The sequence below is a fragment of the Brachyistius frenatus genome, unplaced genomic scaffold (assembly GCF_029030835.1).
Source record: "Brachyistius frenatus isolate BFR_SWC_R1_liver_20210118 unplaced genomic scaffold, ASM2903083v1 Contig_163, whole genome shotgun sequence".
Taxonomy (NCBI): Eukaryota; Metazoa; Chordata; class Actinopteri; family Embiotocidae; genus Brachyistius; species Brachyistius frenatus.
In genome coordinates, this window is record NW_027210762.1 from 649,368 (window position 1) to 671,610 (window position 22,243).

General features: G+C 41.1%; 4 protein-coding genes across 7 annotated transcripts; 3 read left to right on the plus strand and 1 right to left on the minus strand.

Moving 5' to 3' along the window:
- Window positions 1-108: 108 nt before the first annotated feature.
- On the plus strand, window positions 109-4,280 carry LOC138631707 (leukocyte elastase inhibitor-like). Its single transcript, XM_069716842.1, has 7 exons — window positions 109-250; window positions 1,029-1,218; window positions 2,215-2,352; window positions 2,449-2,566; window positions 2,660-2,802; window positions 2,885-3,052; window positions 3,803-4,280. The coding sequence occupies exons 2-7, from the start codon at window positions 1,051-1,053 to the stop codon at window positions 4,208-4,210; spliced, it is 1,143 nt and encodes a 380-aa protein (XP_069572943.1). The 5' UTR covers window positions 109-250; window positions 1,029-1,050; the 3' UTR covers window positions 4,211-4,280.
- Window positions 4,281-5,387: 1,107 nt separating this feature from the next.
- Window positions 5,388-8,475, plus strand: LOC138631696 (GDP-L-fucose synthase-like). Its single transcript, XM_069716827.1, has 10 exons — window positions 5,388-5,488; window positions 5,744-5,914; window positions 6,017-6,131; window positions 6,237-6,365; window positions 6,446-6,519; window positions 6,736-6,869; window positions 6,992-7,123; window positions 7,215-7,294; window positions 7,680-7,779; window positions 7,879-8,475. Exons 2-10 carry the CDS (start codon window positions 5,760-5,762, stop codon window positions 7,932-7,934), a joined length of 975 nt encoding a protein of 324 aa, XP_069572928.1. The 5' UTR covers window positions 5,388-5,488; window positions 5,744-5,759; the 3' UTR covers window positions 7,935-8,475.
- bmb (brambleberry) lies at window positions 8,459-15,820 on the minus strand. 3 transcript variants are annotated; one of them, XM_069716818.1, is made up of 13 exons: window positions 15,735-15,820; window positions 13,103-13,356; window positions 12,511-12,639; window positions 12,250-12,435; window positions 11,916-12,138; window positions 11,429-11,545; window positions 11,155-11,334; window positions 10,341-10,547; window positions 10,115-10,247; window positions 9,448-9,503; window positions 9,206-9,318; window positions 8,989-9,101; window positions 8,459-8,744 (listed from the first exon to the last, which is right to left on the minus strand). In XM_069716818.1, exons 2-13 carry the CDS (start codon window positions 13,352-13,354, stop codon window positions 8,615-8,617), a joined length of 1,839 nt encoding a protein of 612 aa, XP_069572919.1. In that variant the 5' UTR covers window positions 13,355-13,356; window positions 15,735-15,820; the 3' UTR covers window positions 8,459-8,614. The 3 variants fall into 3 exon arrangements, with proteins under 3 accessions (XP_069572919.1, XP_069572917.1, XP_069572918.1); XM_069716816.1 differs by having other exon boundaries at window positions 15,493-15,742; XM_069716817.1 differs by lacking the exon at window positions 15,735-15,820 and adding an exon at window positions 14,681-15,024.
- On the plus strand, window positions 15,108-21,474 carry pycr3 (pyrroline-5-carboxylate reductase 3). 2 transcript variants are annotated; one of them, XM_069716824.1, is made up of 7 exons: window positions 15,108-16,064; window positions 18,592-18,685; window positions 18,789-18,853; window positions 19,337-19,516; window positions 19,625-19,837; window positions 20,351-20,443; window positions 20,545-21,474. In XM_069716824.1, exons 1-7 carry the CDS (start codon window positions 15,594-15,596, stop codon window positions 20,767-20,769), a joined length of 1,341 nt encoding a protein of 446 aa, XP_069572925.1. In that variant the 5' UTR covers window positions 15,108-15,593; the 3' UTR covers window positions 20,770-21,474. The 2 variants fall into 2 exon arrangements, with proteins under 2 accessions (XP_069572925.1, XP_069572926.1); XM_069716825.1 differs by having other exon boundaries at window positions 15,108-15,196.
- Window positions 21,475-22,243: the final 769 nt, after the last annotated feature.

Sequence of the window (22,243 nt, forward strand, 5' to 3'; positions counted from 1 at the left end):
TGTTGCGACGCAGCACAGCTGGGAGCTCTGCACACCTCCCCCCCATCTCTCCCCTCTCCCTCCCTCCCTCCCATTTCCGTGCTATTGAGCAGTCACGTGTCCCTCCAGCAGTTTTCAGTCAAGTCAACAACGTCAGTAAAAGAGCTGCGACTTCAACCGCGGTTCAGGTGGTGAATTTAGGGAAGTATCACTCCGACTTTCACTTTTTATTTTCATTTTGTCTCACGCTGAGTGCAGCAGGAAGATCAAGGTAAAAAATAACAGCTGTTATTCCTTTATTCCTGTAGTACAGCTCCATCCTGCCATGGTGTGGGTGGGTGTGGGTGGGTGTGGGTGTTAACCAGTATTTAGATCCTTTAATTAAAGTACCAAATACAGCAAAGTAAAAATATTCCATAGTCCTGCATTAGAAACCTGACTAAAGTAAAAGTACATAGTAATTGTCAGCTAAATGTAATTATATTATTAAAGTAGAAGTGCTGGTTTGGTCCCTCTGATTGATATATTATTATATAATAATTCATATTTCTGTACAACCCAGCAGCAGGACTTACTGTACGTGTGAGGACCCTGAACGCACCAGATTCACTTTCCAAATATACCGAATCACTGCAGCACAGAAACAATTTAGTCTGTAAAAACATGATAATTTTTTTTTAATAATGATAAGTTGTTGGTCTTTGTACGTCAAAGAAATTACCTTTGGGTTCAGAGAGAACCGAATTGCTCTTAATACATCTAGTGATGACTAGATGTATTCATAGTAAAGCTGGATATAAAGTTTAAACTGGAGAGAAAAGAGGAAGAAAAACTTAATTATTTTACTCTAATATTTTGGTATTAATTTTAGTATTATATAATATTAAATATAATAATTGGTTCGATAGTTTTATTATTTCAACATTTAGCAAAATGCTGTTTTAATTATTATTATTATTTATTATAATTTTCAAAGTTTCTTGTATTTACCATCAAATCAACTATTGGTTTTAAATGTTGTTGTTGTTTTGTTTTTTTGCACATTACAGGAAAACTTGTAAATCATCCGTCATGGCCGCCATCAGCAGCGCAAACACGGGTTTCGCCTTGGAGCTGCACCGCAGTCTGAGCCGAGCCAACCCGGGCGGGAACATCTTCGTCTCCCCGCTCAGCATCAGCTCGGCCATGGCGATGGTCTACCTCGGGGCGAGAGGAGACACCGCCGCCCAGATGACTCAGGTCGGCAACTTCAGAAAAAGTATATCAAGGAAAGCAAGTCGGTCTGAGGCTCACCTGTATGAACCCAGGTGTGTGTGTGTGTGTTTAGGGAGGGGCATACAGGAAGTGTCACCTTTGTACTTTGACCTCCGGGAACAAGATGTGTATTGTTAGCTTTAAAAAAAAAAAAAAAAGAAGAAGTAAAGCAGAACACAGGTTTCACTTCGTGGGACCGGTTTGCTTCTGAAAAGGTTTTGAATCCAGATATTTTCTACTTTGTTCCACCTTTTTTTTTAATTTCACTTTGATTAATGACTTTCTGGTTGGAAGTGTACCAGCTTTTTTTTTTGTATCTGCTTTTCATCTGCAGGCTGATAAATGAGGGAATTATTAACTCTATGAATGCACAAAATAACTGCAACAGAAATACACTTCATGGTAAGAAGTATGTGAACACACGAACATCACATCCTTTATATGATTTTTCGGAGACGTCTTTTCTTTGCTATAAAAGCCTGCGAGCTTTAATGAAGGCTTTTTAAAAAAAAAAGATTTTAGAAAATTTGCTGCAAAGATTTGTTCCCATTCAGCCCCCCAAAAAAATCTGACTGAATTTAGCAGAAAGGTTTTTGCTGAAACTTGAACAAAGAGAAAGAACAGACCTGTTCACATTTAATATTAACATTAAAACAACAAGACTAAACAGGTATTTACAAAATACTGATAACATACATAAAAATGGAAAAAAGAAGTAAATATAAAACACATAAACATTATATAACAATTATAATGGAAATCAATGCATAAAACCTTTAAATCAGACACAGCATAGAAGGGACATCATATAACCTACAAATTTTATAATAACTTTAACTACCAAACGTTAATCTTAAACTCAGCGTGTTTTCCTTTTCTGCCTCATTTTCACCGCTTGTCATGATTTATTATTGTATTTAAGAGATTTTTTTTTTACATTTTTATTAAGTCATGTCATTTTAAAAAAAAATGTCCCCCCAGGCGCTCTCGTTCGACTTGGTCAAATGCGTCCACGCAGACTTCCAGGCACTGAACGCCGACATCAACTCCCCGTCTGCGTCGTACATCCTGAAACTGGCCAACCGTCTTTACGGAGAAAACACCGCCCGCTTCCTCCCGGTGAGTTTCTTACAAATCACACGTATCCACTGATCCGATATTCTGATTGGATTAAAAACCGTATTTAACGAGTCGCGATCTGCTTTTTCTGCCAAGCAATTCCTGGAAGCCACACAGAAGCACTACGGCGCCGACCTGAAGGCCGTGGACTTCGCGGGCGCTCCGGAGGCGTGCCGAGTGGAGATCAACAGCTGGGTGGAGCAGCAGACAGAAAGTCAGGATACGAAGCGAGTGCAGGATTTTACGAAGAGCAATCCTCTGAGTCACGGTTGGAAAGAAATGTGCTTTATTTTCCCTTTTTTTTAAGATAAGATAAAAGACCTCCTGAAGCCGGGAACGGTCAGCACCATGACGAGACTGGCTCTGGTCAACGCCATCTACTTCAAGGGAAACTGGATGAACCGCTTCAATGTGGCCAACACCAAAGAGATGCCCTTTAAACTCAACCAGGTAAAAAACTAAAACAACAAGTAGAGAAAAAATAAACTCCACAAAACACGATCACATTCATTTTTTTTTTTTTTGTGTTCAGAACAAGACCAAGCTGGTCCAGATGATGTACCAGATGAAGAAGCTGCCCTACAACTACGTCCCCGACCTCGGCCTGCAGATCCTGGAGCTGCCGTACGTCAACGAGGAGCTCAGCATGTTCGTCCTGCTGCCCGAGGAGTCGGCCGACGGCTCCGACCCTCTGATGAAGGTACGCCGAAGAAACACCAAGAAAAATTCACATCTTTGGAATAAACTCTCTGAGTTCAAATCAACTCTTTTTGCTTTGTTACATGTGAAACCGGCGAATTCACTCTTTTCTAGGAGTCGATCTTTTAACACTTTTCAGGAGTTGAACTTTGAACTCTTTGGGGGTTAAAACTCGGGAGTCAAACTTTACTTTAACCTTCAGTTGAACTTTTTCATTTTGTTTACAGTCAAACACAAGAATTATTTGACATTCATGGAGGTATAATTTCATCACAGTGAAAAGTATTTAGGTAAATCTGACAACATGTTCATCTCAAATTTATGTTTAACAAAAATATGCAATAATTAATGTTACATGAATGTAAAGTTTAACTGTGAGTGGTTTATATATTACGTTCCTACCTCGTACACTCATGGTTTTGAATGCCCTATTTTATTTATCATATGTCTCCATTGAAATATTAATAAACAGCATGTTTTAACAAAACTAAAATATAATTTCTGCCCGTCACTTCGATTTAATTTGGTCACTTTATTCTCAAAAGTTACAAAGAAATAACTAAGGCATGCTGGGAAATGCTAAGTCGTGTTGAATCGTGCTTCCTCAACACTCAGCGAACGAACACCAAAAATATTACGATTAAGAGTCTCCGAACACAAAGCTGGAGTTTAACTTAGGAAATAAACTCTTTGTTTTGACTGTTTTGAAATGTGCTGTGAATCCTAATAAAACGATGAACTCTGACTGCAGCTGGAGAGCGAGCTGACGCCGGAGAGGCTGGACAAATGGACCAACAGGGAAAACATGGACGTCCACTCGGAGGTCCTCGTCCACCTGCCCAAGTTCAAGCTGGAGGAGGACTACGAGCTGAACGAGCCTCTGGCGAAGCTGGGCATGACGGACGTGTTCTGCGGGTCGAAGGCCGACCTGTCGGGCATGAACGGTGAGGGGGGGCTCTCCCTGTCTACGGTGGCCCACAAGGCCTTCGTGGAGGTGAACGAGGAGGGCACGGAGGCGGCGGCGGCCACCGCCGGCATGGTGATGCTCTGCATGATGAGGGAGGAGCACTTCATGGCCGATCACCCCTTCCTCTTCTTCATCAGGCACAACAAGACCAAGTCCATCCTCTTCCTCGGCAGGTTCTCGTCACCTCAGTAGACGGAGGAGGAGGAGGAGGAGGAGAAGGAGGAGGAGGATGGGAGGATCACTTCAAATAAATAAAACTAAAATTTAAACATCCACAAAACAATATGTGAAGCCTTTTATTTTCTGTGCTGATCAAAGAAGTATATTTTATCTGCTTTTTGCACTGAAATAATAGATTTAACTGTTTAAATAATTACTGAAAAAGTTGGATTGTTTTTAATTGAGTTATCGATCAGACCGTGTGTTAATTTACACACAAAGAATTAATAAAAATAAAAAAAATAGCGAAATTAATGTAATTGGGCAACAATAGGATTTTTGCTTTGAAGAAAAAAAAAACGTTTTACTCCTTTTACTGTTTTTTTGTGTTTTCTTTTTTTCAATATTGTTGCATAACTATCTTGAAATGCACTTTTTAAGCTGAAGTGAAACACTCAAAACAGCTGAACAAAGTAAAAGTCAGCAGCAGAAACACATTCTTCAGGTTGTTTATTTATCCTGTTTACTTCAGAGTGAAAAGTGAAAACAGCAACTATCCAATTTCTTTCTCTTTTTTTTAAGTTCAAGTTAGAAACGGTCACTAGTTTTAAAAGATATATTTTTTTAATTCAACTCCAGTGAGTTTATGGCTTTAGTGTCATGCATATGTGACTTAAACACCAAGCAGAGCAGTGCACTTTTATTTATTTTTATTTTTTTATAAGTAAACATTAGTTTAGAGGAATAGTAAAATATAACTCTACAGATGTAATATAAATAGTTAAATAAATTAAAATGATAATAGCAACAACAACAAAAAAAACATTTATTGCCGTCAATTACCCAACCGGAACACGTCATTTTTATACATCAAAGTAAAAGTTAGAAATGATATCAGAATACTCTAAAAAAAAAACATTATATTGTGAATCTTTATATTTTGATCACTACACTTTCAGAATAATTTAAACACTTAACACTACTTAAAACGTGAAAATAATACAACAGTCATTTAATAAAAATTAAAAAAAATAAAAAAAAGAAGCTTTTATTCTGAAGGTTTTCTCCGGAAGCTGAGCTCTTACTCTGCCGGACCTGACGCCGGCTTCCTGCCTGCCAGCTGACGGGTGAGAGACGGTTTGTGTTTACGTCCCTGTTTCACCCAAAAGACTTAAAGTTGGTTTTTTTATCGCACTGGCGGAAGAGTGAAAAGCTCACGTGCGGTGTCGTCGTTGTTTTTAGTTTGTCCCGCTACATTAACAATAACAACAACAACAACAACAACAACAACTAGGACAGCTGTGTTAGCCGGTAGCTAAACAAACTTTAAACTAATACGATGAGCTCGTGTGAGAAGTAAACAAATAAATAACCTCGTGGGTTTATTGTTGATGTAACTACGTTATCAGTAAATAGAGATGGAGGAAGATGACGTCAGTGCTCGTTATTTGATGCGCTTTACTTGCTAAATGCTATTTTTTAGAAATGCATATTAATATATATATATATATTTTTATTTATTTATTTTTGCAGACTCTCATTGTGTTTTATGTGTCTTGTTTTAAGAGATCCCACCGGTCCGATGAGGGTGTTGGTGACAGGGGGGTCCGGCCTGGTGGGGAGGGCCATCCAGCACGTGGTCAAGGAGGAGGAGGAGGAGGAGGAGGAGGAGGGGAGCACAGCAGCCAAGGAGGAGGAAGAGTGGATATTTCTCTCCTCCAAAGATGCCAACCTCATGTGAGAGATTTGTTTATTACAGCTGCCCAAACATGTTGTTGTTGTTTTTAATGGTACTTAATGGCGTCTCTTCTCTTCTTCCCCCCCCCCCCCAAAAAAAAGGAGCATGGAGGAGACGCGGGCTGCGTTCGAGAGGCACCGTCCCACCCACGTCATCCACCTGGCCGCCGTGGTCGGAGGGCTCTTCAAGAACATGAAGTACAACCTGGACTTTTGGGTACGACCGGTTCCTCTTCTGAGGAAACAAGTAGGAGTTCAGTTTAGTGATGATGATGATGATGATGATGCTGCTCCTCCTTCCCTCCCCTCCTCCCCCCTCCAGAGGAACAACATCCACATCAACGACAACGTGCTGCAGGCGGCGCACGAAGTCGGCGCCGTCAAGGTCGTCTCCTGCTTGTCCACCTGCGTCTTCCCGGACAAGACGACGTACCCGATCGACGAGACGATGGTAAAAGGAACCGCCGCCGTCTTGTTGCTCCGCTTCGTCGGTAAATCTCCGTGAAACTTTTTCATTGTCTCTCGCGGCAGATCCACGACGGCCCGCCGCACGAGTCCAACTTCGGCTATTCCTACGCCAAGAGGATGATCGACGTTCACAACAGGTGCGCGGACGCTTCGAAAGAATCTGCTCTGATTGGTTGGTTGCGTCGCTGCCGGCGTAACGACCAATCAGAGGAGAGCTCAGCCCCGGCGTGCAGGTCCCACCTGATCTGTGTGTGTGTGTGTGTGTGTGTGTGTGTGTGTGTGTGTGTGTGTGTGTGTGTGTGTGTGTGTGTGTGTGTGTGTGTGTGTGTGTGTGTGTGTGTGTGTGTGTGTAGGGCGTATTTCCAGCAGCACGGGCGCTGCTACACGGCCGTGATTCCCACCAACGTGTTCGGCCCTCACGACAACTTCAGCATCGAGGACGGCCACGTGCTGCCGGGCCTCATACACAAAACCTACAGAGCTCAAAGTAAGTTACAAATCTCAACCGGGTCGAGTCCAAACCCACGAATCCCCGAAGCTTTTTCTTTCTTTCCTTTTCGACCCCAAATTTTGTGAAATAATTGACTTCTTTGTGCTTCTGCTGGTTAGAGGACGGGACGCCGCTGGTGGTCTGGGGCTCCGGCGCCCCCCGGAGGCAGTTCATCTACTCGTTGGACTTGGCCCGTCTCTTCCTCTGGGTCCTCAGGGAGTATCCCGAGGTGGAGCCCATCGTTCTCTCCGGTGAGTCCTCATTTACGGCCGATCGGGTTTTTGTTTTTTCTTCCAGGACGTGAAGAAGAACGACGTGTTTGTTGTCTCGTTTATGTTCCAGTCGGAGAGGAAGACGAAGTGTCCATCGGGGAGGCGGCGGATGCGGTTGTCGAGGCGCTGGGCTTTAACGGAGCGGTGGAGGTATCCTTTCCATCGTTTTATTATTATTATTATTATTATTAACATTAATAAAAGCTCATTGTGTACATTTTAAAACTGATTTCCTGCCTTTAATGTCTCGGAGCTCTTAAACTCCGTATTCAGACTAAAACAGAGAATCAACTTTTTCCACATGTTGGGAAATAAACAACTTATTTTAAACGACTCTCTTTAAATAAATAAAAGGGATTAATAATGTTGTTTTTTAGCAACAATTAAATCTCTCAACGTGAAAAACTGAAGTCAGATTTGCCGTATTTAGTTTAATAACTAATATTAACTGGTTTGTTCATATTAATACTCGTCCGATTGTTTACTTTTGATTTCCTTGACCTCTTTTTTTAATATTATTATTATTATTATTCAGTACGACATCAGTAAAGCAGACGGACAGTTTAAAAAGACGGCGAGCAACGCAAAGCTGCGGCGCTACCGACCGGACTTCATGTTCACGCCCTTCAGACAAGGTGACCTGGTGTGTGTGTGTGTGTGTGTGTGTGTGTGTGTGTGTGTGTGTGTTTTTAAAATGACATCATCTCGTCTCATCTGCTTCTTCTCGCTCGCAGCTTTAAAGGAAACCTGCGATTGGTTCGTTGAAAACTACGACGCGGCCCGGAAGTGAACCTCCGTCGCTCCGTCGCTCCGTCCTGTCGGAGTCGTCGTCGGTCGGTGAAAAACCGAAGCAGCCCGACGGTTTGATCTTCACCGAGCTCAACCAAATATCTCTTAGAATTAAAGTCTGCAGTTTAACACAGTCAGCGTTATTCTACCACTCAATGTAGAATATCGTTTTTATTCACTACGGTCGTGTTCAATCGTTTCATCGGCTGCAGGTTCAACTTCTAATTTCACTTATCTGATATCCGTCTTGTATAAAAAAAAAAACCTTTTTCTAATGTTATGTTTTTGTTTCCTGAATGATCTTCATTATTGAAGGATTTGGACGTTTATTTAGTGAACATAAAGATCATGTTACGTGTCGGGAGGTTTGGATGTTGTTTTGTTACTCTGCAGATCGACAGAGCAAAAAAAAAAAAAAAAAAAAAAAAAGTTTTATATCTGTAAATATCTTTCGGTGTCCTGCCTGAACCTTCGAGAGCCACGTCATAAGCAGAGATTTCAATAAAAAAATAATCAGTATTTTGTACTCCTGCGTGTTTTAATAAATATGAAAATTATAATAGACAGATTATTAGATCAAATAATTTATTTACTTAAAAATGAGCAACTAAAACGTGGAAATAAAAGTTATAAATACATTTTAAAATATCGACTAAGCGGGCTCCACCAAACTCGATGGTTTCAGGGCCGGAGGTAGGAGGTGTGCCCCCCCTCGTGGACCCGGCAGAACTCCCGGCCCGACCCGGCTCGCTTCTTGCAGGCTTTCCCCGTTTTTGTGATGCCGTTGCAAAGCTGGCGGCCCGACAGGGAGCTGAAAAAACACAGAGTCAGGAAGTCAGATGTTTTAAAAGTGGGATGTCGGTGAAAGTCTGCAGGTTTCCCACCGGTCAGAGAATTTTAGAAACTCCTTTCCAGGTAAGGAAATTCAGGGAATTTTAAAAACTCTTTCCCAAACAGGGAATTTTTAGAAACTCTTTTTTCAGACGGAAAGTCAGAGTATTTTAAAAACTACACGGGGAAAGTCAGTATTTCACGTCGGAGTGTAAAACACGGACCTGTTGCTGACGAGCGACGGCGTCGGACTCGCACTTCGCGAGTCGTTCGCTAAATAGCGGAAGTCGTCGAAAGCACCGCCCAGCGTCCGTGGAGGGGCGGCGTCGATCAGAGCCTAAAATATATATTTACATATATATATATTTTTTTAAATCAAAAGAAAGTGTCACGGACTTCATAAAAGTACTTAAAAATAACACTTTGATTTGATGTTCTCACCGCTGAAAGACGCGGCGGCAGAATAACCCGGCGAGTCGAGGTCACCGGGGCGAACCGGGAGTCTGGGACGGACCTCCTCTGGGGGGGGGACACCGCTGATATACCAAGGTCACCTGTACACACACACACACACGCACACACACACACACACACACACACACACACACACACACACACACACACCATGAGAATGTGGTTATTTGTTTTACCGTTATAAAAAGGCACCGCCGACGTTTTCCCACCTGCCAGGAAGCCGTCCTGATCGAACAGCTCGTCCAGGACGTCGTTCTGTTCATCTCTGGAGGCCCAAAAAAATACAAAAATTAAAATAACATCAAATCCAACATTTACAGACGTCGCACAACGATGTCGAATTTAAAAAAAACAAACAAGTGCTATAAAGTCAGTTTGAGAAAAAAGTGGGAATGAAGCTTAAATTCAATACAAAAGATCTGTTTCCTCACGTTTCCTCTTCAGGTGAGACTTTTTTTTAAATTTTCCTGCTTCTCTATTTTCCTTCATCAAATAATTGATTCATAATCTTGTTGCCATATTTAACCAATGATCTCTCTGCCTGTGCTTTTTTTTTTTTTTTTTTTTTTTTAAACCAATCAGTTTCTCCCATCCAGGATCTTTAAATGTTGTTATTCTGTCTTTTCAGACCTTTTTTTTTTTCCTGAAGTTTCTTCCTGTTAAAAGTGCTGAAACGTCAATATTATTTAGCTGATCAGCAGAAAATGAAATCAGTTGCTATTTTGACAACTGATTTATGGTCAATTATTATGAAGTGCAAATAAAACATTTTCATTGGAACTTAAATGAGGTTATTTTCTGATTCATGTTCTCTAAATTAAACGTCTTTAATCTGGAGCAGAATCTTGTTTTCTAGGCGGCGTTGTGCGGACTCACTTCTGCGGAGTCGAAGATGGAGGATACGAGCGGCTGGAGGACGCCGGCACGACGCTCGGAGGGATCGGCAGCGGGGCGGCCGGCTTCCTTCCGACCCGGACGCACGCCACCAGCCCGGTCGCAAACCAGTGACCTGTTAAGAGACGTAAAAACAAAATAAAAACAAAAAAAAACGTTGGACAAACGCGTCTCAGCGTCTTTAAACCTTCGCGAGCCGGTCTCGTACCCAGAGACAACGCCAGCAGCAGCAGGCTGAGGCCGCACAGGTCCAGCGCCGCCTGCTGGTGGACCTCGGCCACCGCGTTCAGAGGAACGACGACGAGCAGCGCCGCTCTGGAGAAACCGGGACAGCGCAGGAACGTCTGCAGCACCGCGCAGAACACGAAGTAGCCGGTGTGGGCGACGCACGTCCACATGGCGCCCAGACTCAAACCTGCAGACGACGGGAAGCAGGAAGGAGACGGGGACGTCACACGGGGGGGGGGGGGGACGTCACACGGGGGGACGACAACAGGGACGTTTTGGCTTCTTTTTTTTTTTCTTCCAGGAACTGAATCTGGAGTCGGCGGCCAGGAGGAGAGTTTATGAGCAGAATCCATTTTTAAAGAACGTTTTTACACTCAAACGTGTCTGAAGTTGTTTTTTTCAGATTATTAGCCGAAAGCAAAATTCACTAAGTTCATTTTTTTCCCAATTAGTGCCACTTTTTTTTTTTTTCCCCTTCTTTTAATTTTTTGGAAGAAAAATCACATGAATGTAAAAATTAATTCTATTCGACCTACACAGATTTAAATTTTTAAAATCTTTTTTATGAATTTCTTACATATTGTGTGAATCAACCGTCCTAAACGTCTGTTTCCCCAGTTTTTATTTATTTATCAGGCCTCCGAACACACACGAGTTATTAAAACAGTAAAAGCTCGTCAGATATGGAATTCGACAAATGAGATTTCGGTTTGTTTATTTATTAATTAATTTGTTGGACGTTAAGATAATATATTGTAATTTTAGTTGTGAGTTTTCCCGTGTGCCCGGCTCACCTGCCCAGCCCAGGTAGCCCTGGATCAGCTGCAGCCTCTCGTCCACGCGGCCCTGCGTGGCGTCCAGGTAGCGCAGCAGGACTCCCAGCGTGCCGTTCATGCGCTCCAGCTTGTTCATCAGGTCGACGTAGTACCGCGAGGTCCGGTCCTGGTACTCCAGGAACTCCGACATGCTGTGGTCTGATCGGATGTTCAAACACAGAACTGACGGTAGCTGCAAAGTTTAGAAAAATGTGTTTTAAAAAAAGATTTGTGACGAAGTTTGCTTCGTTACCGATTTTTTGGTAGATGTCCTGCGCTTGGTGTCGGACGTCGGCGAGGTCCTGAACGATCGCCTGGTGGCGGTCCTGCACCTCCGAGCCCTGCAGCTGCAGACGGTCGCTCACGTTGTCTAAGAAAAGAAAAGAAAAAAATATTACTTCATAATAATTCACATTAAAATCAGTTTACAGTACTTTTATTATTTGTTAGAAGGTTCAGAATAAACGTTAAAAAAATAATTAATTAGCACATTAAACAGGCTGTTTGGTAGTTACCGAACTTTATTAAATAAACCAATTTCACAACTGACTGAATGATTTGCGATTGTCAACATTTTAGTCCAATAAAAATGTAGTTTCAACGACATTTTAAGCAAAAATGGGGCATTTTGTTTTCTTACTTTCCTCGTGAACAACTATTTATCGTAACTAATAAATATCGGATAGATATCCTCAGATCCTCTCTAATTATTTAAGATAATTAAACTAAATAATTCTCACCCATCTTCCCGGTGATGCCCCGGATGAGCTGAGCCACCAGTTCCTGTCCCGAGGCGATGAGCGCCTTCTCCTGCCCCAGACGCTGCAGGTTGTCCCTCAGCGAGCTCTCCATCTGGCCCTGGCCCTCGGACAGCGCCCCCTGCTGGGCCTGCAGGGCACTGTGGCCCTCCAGCAGCTTGTCCAGTGATGAAGCCGTCAACTCCTTCAGCTCCAGCTGGCCTTCCTGGTTTTTAAAATTTTTTTAAAACAAAGTTAAAGAAAAAAAAAAAAAAAACAACCTCCGAAAGCAGGATCTGATTCAGGATCTTTAAAAAGAACAAACAAACTCTGAAACCTGCAGGTCTTTCATGGCATCCAGCTGGCTGGTCGCCGTGGAGATGAGCGCGTTGACCGTGCGCTCCGCCCGGCGCCGAAAGAGCTGCTGACGGGCGGCGTAGCAGACGGAGCGCGCTCGGTTGCTCACGATGTGGTACGCGTTCCACGTGTCCGAATCCATGTCGGCCGTGCACTCTTTTATCGTCTGAAAAGATCAAACCGGAGGTTAACAACGAAACTCCGCAAACATCAAACTGTAATTTAGAAACGGATGCGTCACCATGTCGTCTGTGCAGGCGTAGGTCCGGCGGCCCTCGATCTCCGCCTGGCAGTTGAACAGAACCACGCCGAGCTTCGCCAGATTTTCCTCCGACAGGTTTTCGCAGCTCGACTTCAGCTGAGCGACGACCTGCGAAAGGAAACGCGAAGATTTTTAATCCGGAGGCGAGCCGACCCTAAAACACGGGTCCGAAAATGAACGTTTCATTAAAATGTGATATATTTTACAGGAAAAATTTAAAGATTGTAAATCTAAAAATAACATTTCAGAATAATTAAAACACTAATTTTAAATCTTATTTTAGCAGAAATTATTGTCAAGTAAAGACTTAATTTTTTCTTCTTTGTGGCCCTCGTAGCCCCTCCTTGAGGTCGGTGCGGCCCAAACTTGGCCCGCGAGCCCCATTTTGGGCCGCTTTCATCACATATTCAAAACAAACGAGACGATTATTACGATGTCCAGTTTGATATTTAAAAAAAGAAAAAGATGTTTCCAGGCTGCGGTCACGTGTTCTTTTCATCCAATCAGCAGTCGGTTCACCAACATCGAAAAGTAAAAGTCCTTCAAATCTGTCACGTGACCCAGAACTCACCCCGTGATGACAGCTGTCCAACGGGCTGACCTCCATCTGCTTCGCCTCGGCCAGGAACTTCTCGTCGGCGGTCGCCATCTCGAACCGAGCGTCCTTCGAGAGAAGCGCTGATGGAGGAGGAGGAGGAGGAGAAGGAGGAGGAGAAGGAGGAGGAGCCTCCACCCGCCGCACCCACTCAAACAGCCCGCTGACCGCAGGACTGTGACAGGCCAGCAGGCCGACGACCAGCGACACGTACAGGAGGTGGATCATCTCTGGATCACAACACCACAAACAAACATTACAAGTAAATAAATGAATAATAATAATAAATATATCTGCTTAAAAATGATAACAAAATATTTTTCCATCCTTCCTGCAGCCCTGATGATTGATTCATACGTAGCTCTGCTCTGAAGTCGTCTTGACTCGAGTATAATTTGAATTTTGGACATTTTCCTTCAGCATTTTTTTTTTTTAATCTCTTTGTTTCCTATTTAAAGTATTTTAAACAAGATTTCTTGAGAGAAATTACAGAAATTAAATATTCTCCAACCCATCTAGGACCTTACGTTATAAAGATTATCTCGCAAATTCTCCTCCAATGTGAGACGGCTTAAATCTGTTTAGTCTTTCCTTCATGTTTGTGAATAAGATAATGAATCTTACACGATTTCTTTCCAATCTCAAATCTCAAATCATCTTCTCAGAAATTAGAAAGTAAAGTGTCTGGAAAAACAAAAGCACTTGCAGTAGAGGTTGTAATATATTCACAGATTTACTCTAAAATGTTTCATAATCTTGCTTTCAATGATCATCATGACATATTTTCCAGATCCAGATAAAATCCAAAATATCCAAATTAATTAAGTAATAAAAGTAATTAATATTAAAATAGTTCGATAAGTTAAAAACAACCAGATGCAAGATTTCTCCCATTTCCCTTTCAATTGATATCTCAGTGTAGTTTAAGTTAATTTCACTTAATAGCAATATATTATTATTTTTTATATTGGAATAACTTAAAAAAAAATACTTTTCTATGTAATTTTCTATGAGAGAGAACAAAAAAAAGGAACTTTAAAATGGAGCAAGACCAGAAGCTGCCAGTAGGGGGCGACATCGAGAGAACACACGTTTGAAGGATTTTTTTTTATGTACCTGCAGCTTTCTGCATCTGACATATAAATTTATTTTATCTTTCAAACTCCAGAGAAGCAGCTTTACAGGTCAGTTATATGCAGGACACCACGAGAAACTGGATTTAATGTTTGAATGAAGACCAGACTGAGGCTTTGTCCAGGCGTGTCCAGGCATGTCTGCACGAGACCACACAACAACCTTAAATGCACTAATTTCTATACAAAATATTTACTTAAAAACGCGTCAAAATTAGTGTAAAACTGGAAAACAACATAATCCACGAAATCAGATTTTTTTTTTTTTTTTTTCCCACGTGGGAGCGACGTTTCTTCTTTGTATTTAATTGTTGTAAAACGAGATTAAAAAAAGAGAAACATTTGAACGGAAGTTTTTACATCACAATCAAAACACTCGACTTTGTTAGAATAAATATAAACACGTAAATAAACAAAATACCTGCAGATGCGTAAACACGGCTGGAGGTGAATTGCGAATTAAAAAGCCTGTAGTTTTATTTTAGCGGGATGCTCCTGGACGCAGAGAACTTCGGTTTTCATTCACACAGCTGATTAAACAACAGCTGATTAAACAACAGCTGATTAAACAACAGCTGTTTTTTTTTTTTTCCCCCCTTTGGTGTGTTTATCCACCACGTCTGCGCGCGCACCACACGACGCCGCCGCAGCCAATAGAATTACTCGTATTTTTTTTTTTTTTTTTTTTTAGGGGCGTGACGCGTTTGTTTTATCCGCCGGTGTAAAGAAACGCGGGCGGAGAGCGTCACGGTGGGACGCTGGAGCCGCCCGGGCGGTACAGTGAACTAAAACAAGCGGCCCCGCCGCTCTCGGTTCCCGCCTCAGCCGGTTGTTTTCCTGCACCGGCGCGGTCGACACATAAAAAAAGTCGAACAAACTGTTGGCTTGAAAATAAATAAATAAAACGTCGGACATCAGAAAATCCGAGAAGCATCAGGTGAATAAATAATCCCGCGTTTCAGCCGCTGTTCCTCTAAACCGTGTTTGTTTTTTTGTTGTTGTTTTTTGTTTTTTTGAAATCACTCCGTGTTACTTTATGATCGACCCGTCAACAAGAAACACGTGCGCTGTATTTCCAATCTAATCTGTCCGGGATTATTTTCGAGCTATCGTTTAGTTTGATGCGGCAGCAAAACCAAACAAAACAAACAAAAAGGGTGGGGTTTGTTGCGGGTGGGGGCTTTTAATCAAGCGGTTTTTATACAAAATAGAGGATTTTAACATTTTCCCCACACCGGGTTTTCTTCCGACTCGTAGCCGAAGTACGGCTAAGATCTACCGGAGCAGGCATGCTAACTAGCCGTCGAGCTAACGGAGGCTAGCCGACAAAAACAATGGACGACTCCGGCAACAAGAAGCAGAACTGGGACGTGAAGGAGACGGAGCTGTTCCTCCAGATCCTCAAGGAGCTGGACATGAAGAAGTGTTTGGACGGGAGGAAAGTGCGGAACAACAAGCTGTTCAAGGTGGCGCACCGGCGGATGACGGCGGCCGGCTACCACCGGTCCGTGGACCAGCTGAAGTTCCGCTGGAAGCTGCTGAAGAGCGCCTACTACAAGTGCAAGCGGGCGCCCGACGCGCCGGCCCCGGCTAAGATCCAGGGCTGGTGGCGCTACGAGAAGACCATGGTGGCGATCATGGAGTCCAGGCACCCGCTGGTCGGAACCGCGGTCCACGCCGACCGGAACCGCCGCGAGGAGGAGGAGGAGGAGGAGGTGGTGACGGAGGACTCGGACGGAGAAGCGTCAATGCTGCACTGGCCGCAGCCCTGCCCGGACAATAGCACTCAGAACCTGGATCTGATTGTAGGGTTGACCCCCCCCCGGAGTCTTGTCTTCTTTTTTTAGATCTGAATATGGTCCCAGATGCATGCTGGGATTTAAAGCATAATTTATATTATTATTATTTTTTACTTTGGAGTACCTCCAGAAAAAACAACAACCCACTAATGCAGAATCACAGTCCTGTAATCAAAGTGCTTCACATAAGACCATCAAAAACATCAGGCAAAAAGAAAAGGACGTTTAAAAACGGTCATTAAAACATTAAATACAAAAATAGAGTAAAAGTTAGTGTCAGTTTAAGACATCCTCAAATCTGGTTCAGCAGCAAACAGAAAAAGTCTTCAGTCTTAATTTAAAGCAGCTGAGTTGCATCAGACGCTTGTTTCTCCATGTTATATAATTATAATCTTTATTTTATGCAGCACTTTTCAAAACCAAGTTTCCAAAAATGCATTTTACATGTTTGTTTTTATTTATTTTTTCACCAGGATTTAAAACAATACAGGGCTAATATGATATATAATAATATAATAATAACAAACTTTATTTGTAAAGCACCTTTCTTGCAAAGAAATGCAGCTCAAAGTGCTTCACAGCAAGAGAAATCACATGCAAAGTGTTTCACATAAAAACAGATATAAAGGAACATTTAAAAAAAATATAGAAAATAAATGAGATGCGTAAGAAACAGATCAAATTAAGCACAAATAGAGTTAAAATACCAAATAAGCAATATGGATAGAACAACACTAATAACTGGAGGCAGAAAAAAAAAGCTGCAAGATACGTTTTGAGACCTGCAAGTCTCAAGATTTTCAGTCTCCTCATGACCTCGCTTCCTCCGCTCCTTATGTAAATAACATCTTCGTAAACATACGAGTAAATAAACGCAGGAGCAGCTGTTGTAAATTACACGAGATAAACCCAGAGGAGGCTTCGGTGAATCGAGCATCGTGCGGCTTTATCGTTTGCAGGTAAATCTTTCCTGAACCACAAAGTAAAAAAAAAAAAAAAAAAAAATCTTAAAAATCAATTTGTAAAAGTTGCTGATATTCAGTAAATTACAGTAAATCTTAAGCGAAAAGAAATAAAAGCACCGACGACCTCTTTTAAGATCCGACAGGAAAAAAAACAGATTTCTGAAACTCTCCCGAGATGATTTAAAAACATGACATTTAAAATTGATCAAAAAATATGTTCTAATTAAGGCTCCAAATAATTATTATTTTCATTATGGATTATTATTTTCTCCATTCATCTGTTTGGTCTTTAAAATATCTTGTTTTTGTAACAACCAGAAGATGTTAATTTTTTTTATTATCATGAAGGATTAAAGGAAGCAGAAATATTCACATTAACGAAGCTGGAATCAGAGAATTTTATAGCTTTTATTTACATTAAAAAAAATATTCGATTATCAAAATAGTTGCTGTTTAATTTTCTTTGGATCAATTAATTTACTAATTGTTCCTTTAACAATATAAGGATGTAATAAATTACAGTAATTTCTAAGTCTGCGGTTTATTTCTAGTCTTTATTGTTTAATCTGTTGTCGAGTTTTGATTGATTAGTTACTAAAATATGAAAGACAGCAGGTAAAAAGTGCCAGTCGGACGTTTGTAGAAGCTAAAAGCGACTTCGTTCAGTTTAAATTCGTCCGACCTGCTTTCTGAAACATCATCAGGTTACGAGGAATCTTGATTTTAAACCGTGAACTTTTTTCTTTAGTTAAACTGGTTAAACGGGAGGAAATCTGATTACTGACCAGCTGTCACTCAGGATTCAAAAGCGTCATCTGTTTCTGGCAGTAATCCGGTTTCCTGTGAAAAAAGTCGACACTAAAATGCAGCGTTTTATACAATTCATCGATATCATAACAGCTGATTGAGTCAATATAAAAATTAGACCTTATTTGTAAAGATCGAAGTGGTTCAGCCTCTTTTTTATTTTTTTCAGTGACATACAGTTTTCACATGTTTCTGCTTTAAGGTTGAAATCCTACAAAAATTAAAACCACATTAATACATTTTGATAAACAGGTTTCCTGATAATAATAATAAAAAAAACATTTTAGAGCTTTTCATTTGAATTCAGAGATGATCTTCTGAACACATGATTGATTATTAATTGCCTATTTACATGATTAATTAGTCTATAATTGTCAGACAAACACTTGTTTTTCACGCTTATTTATTACAACAACAAAAATACTAAGAAGAAATAACCAGTGAAGTTACTTTGGTTTTTTTTGCTTGAAAAATAACAAACATGGCCGCTCGGTTATTAAAATAGTTTTTTATTTGCTGTCAATTATCGATTAATCGGCTAATCGTTGCAGCTTCTAACTTTCTTACAGTATTAAAAACTGAAATCGTCACGTATATGTGTGATGCTGTTGTTGCCGTGGCGATTGTGTCTTGATGGTGTTTGTGCTCTCGTCCTGGGTTTGTGGTGTTTTTTTTTTTTTTTGATGTCGTAACTCGCTGATGTTCCTGCTCTCATCGTGTCTTCTGCTTATTTTTTTTATTTATTAGTTTTTTTGTTTCAGATCAAAATGGACCCCGAGATGGACTCGCAGCTGAAGATCGGCTTCATCGGCGCCGGGAACATGGCCTTCGGCATCGCGAAGGGCATCTTGTCCGGTGAGTCCTGTAAAGGGGGGGAGGGAGGCGGGGGAGGGAGCTTTTGAAAACAGGAAGGAGGAGGAGGAGGAGTTAATGGGTGTCACTCATGTTGTCATCGCAGGAAATGTTCTTCCTGTGAACATCAAAGTGAGCGCACCTTCCTCCAGGAGCCTGGGACGCTTCCAGGTACCGTCCTCCATCTTTTATTTAGTGTGTGTGTGTGTGTTCGGAAAATCAGCCCCCCCCCCCCCTCTGAATGGATGCTGACCTTCCTCTGTTGCCATGGATACCTGCAAGAGTGTCAAGTTGCACAATACATTCATGCCGAAGTATGAATCGACGAGTCTGAAACCGGAGCAGAGAAAACATCCAGGGGGGGGGGGGGGGGGGATGCCGAAATTTCTCAATTTTCAATTCCGATAGATTCAAGTACCAAATTATGGGATGTCCTCTCCTGTCTGACAAAACGCTGTTCCTCAATTAAATGCTTGAAAAGGTGCTTAAAAAAAAAAAAAAACTAACATAAATTAATAACACATTTAAAATCAACAAATGTTTGACCACAGTGCCCCCTGCTGGTAGTCGTCTCCTCCGCTCTTAAATAAATCAAAGGAAGCAGGTTTTTTTTTGCGTGACGAATCTGTATTTTATTTTTTTTCCCCCCACAAGGAGGCGGGCATCGCCGTGACCCACTCCAACGCCGAGGTGGTGTGCGGGTCGGACGTGGTCTTCGTGGCGGTCAAACCTCACCTGGTCCCGAAGGTCCTCGGCGAGATCTCGCAGCACGTCACCGACAGACACATCGTGGTGTCGGTGGCGGCGGGAGTGACGCTGGCGACGTTGGAAGAGGCGAGTGACGCGCGACGACGAGTCTGAGCGGCTGTAAAATGTTCAAAATCCTCGTTTCATTCTCGCTCTTTAAAAAAAAAAAAAAAACTTATTTATTGTGATTTCCAGCTTCTGCCAGAAAACTCCGTCGTCATCCGTCTGATGCCGAACCTGCCGTGTTTGGTTCAGGAAGGAGCTCTGCTGTTCGCTCGCGGTTCCCACGCCAACCAGGAGGCCGGCGCTCTGCTCCAGTCGCTGCTGACCCGCTGTGGTCTGGTGGAGGAAGGACCCGAAGCCTGGATCGACATCCACACGGGCCTCAGCGGCAGCGGAGTCGCTTTTGTGAGTGTTTTTTTATTTTTTGTATTTTTGTACTTTCTATTCAAAGTTAAAAGTCATTTTTGCTGCAGTTCAAAGTTGCTTTACAGATGATTGACAGGCCAATAATAAGACTTTCCTTTTTTTTTTATGTTCTTTTAATGTCTGTTTTTATGTGAAACGCTGCATGTAATTGAAAAATGAAATGTGCTTTACAGATAAAATTTATTATTATGATAATTCAGTCACAACAAACAGGAAGGGAATAAACCCGAGGATGTGATCTTTATTTCCCCAAATTATGACAATATAGGGTTCAATTCTCATTTTATTTGTATAGCAGACCAATAAAATAGAATAAATCTGAGAACAAATTAAAAGGAAACTGAAGAGGATTTAAAAAACACACATTTCGAGACCCAGACGATGGAGATAAAACAAACGTAGGCGATAGATGAAGTTCCTAACTCTTCTCAAACCCTCTACATCGTGTACTTTTGAACTTTTTTTTCCTCTGACGTGCTTCTTTGTGTGCAGGTTTATCTTTTCGCCGAAGCGCTGGCAGAAGGAGCCGTGAAGATGGGCATGCCGAGCGCTCTGGCCCACAGCATCGCAGCTCAGACCGTCCTGGTCAGTGTTAACACTGTGTGTGTGTGTGTGTGCGCAATTTTAATTTAATTATTATTATTATTATTTTTTTTTAATATAAACTCACTGACTTCGCCCCGCAGGGCGCCGGGAGGTTGCTACGCGACTCGGGGAAGCACCCGGCCCAGCTCCGCTCCGAGGTCTGCACCCCGGGAGGGACGACCATCTACGGGCTTCACGCGCTGGAGCAGGGCGGCGTGCGGGCGTCCACCATGACCGCCGTGGAGGTCGCCACCGAGAGAGCCAGGGAGCTCGGCAGGAAGTCGGCGACGGGCGACAGGAAGTCGGCGACGGGCGACAGGAAGTGACGGCTGCAAGGTCGCCTTTTCTTTTTTTTTTTTCTTCTTCTTTTTTTTGAAGAACTAACTCGTCGGACTTAAACTTGAGAGACAAAAACCCTAAAAAACAAACTTCTCTTCGGACTCGTCACTATTTTTATTTTTATTTTCATTCCCCCCCCCTCCTTTTATTTTTCCTTCAACGAGTGCAGTTTTTACTTATTTTTCACGTTTTTGACCTGAAGAATCTGAAGTGAGCAAAAACTTATAGAAAAGGAAAACAAAAAAAAGACACTTGACAAGTACATTATTGGATGGCGAGTGTGAGTCTGAAGCGGTCCTGATTTATTTTATGTTTTTGATTGATTGGTGGATCACCAAATCTGATGAGCCGCCCCCCCCAAAAAAACCAAACTTGTTTTCTCCAAAAACTGCATCTTAACTGTTGTTACTGCCTTACCGGCCTTGACTGGATTATCGTGTGCATCTAATGTGGAGTACAGAGTGGAAGTTTAAATGTGTGAATGCATTAGGATTATTCAAAATAAATTATAGCATCTCTTTTTTTTTTTTTTTAGGGGGAAAAATGAAGCGTAAAAATGATTGAAGTGAATGATTGTGGTCGTGCAGCTGTCCCGGGTGTCGTTCATACTTTACCTGTATAACAACGTTGTAGAGAAATATTTATGATCGATGGCAAGTTGTGTGGAATTGATTTTCATAAAGTGTCATGGTAAAAAAAAAAAAAATGCTCTCCTTGTGCACTACGGTTTTTCTTCTTTATTTATTTATTAATTTGAGGTCTCGTAAAACGGCAAAATATTTTAATGAGCATGAGAAATATGAGGGAGAAAAATTTACATATTCACCTTAAATTGGACAATTAAAATAAATTATATCACCAGTGACAGAGACAATTGAGAAGATAATAACAGGTCATTTTGGGGGATTTAAGAATTTGTTTTCTAACAAAAAAAAAGTTATTAAAACTGAAACAACATTTTTTTTAATTAAAACTGAAATGACATTTTTTTTTAATTAAAACTGAAATGACATTTTTTTTAATTAAAACTGAAACTTTTTTTTAATTAAAACTGAAACGACATTTAAAAAAAATTAAAACTGAAACGACATTTTTTTTAATTAAAACTGAATTTTTTTTAAATTAAAACTGAAACGACATTTTTTTTTAATTAAAACTGAAACATTTGTTTTAAATTAAAACTGAAACGACATTTTAAAAAAAAATTAAAACTGAAACATTTTTTTTGAATTAAAACTGAAATGACATTTTTTTTAATTAAAACTGAAACGACATTGTTTTAAATTAAAACTGAAACGACATTTTTTTTAATTAAAACTGAAACTACATTTTTTAAAATTAAAACTGAAACGACATTTTTTTTAAATTAAAACTGAAACTTTTTTTTTTTAATTAAAACTGAAACGACATTTTTTTTAAATTAAAACTGAAACATTTTTTTTAAATTAAAACTGAAACGAC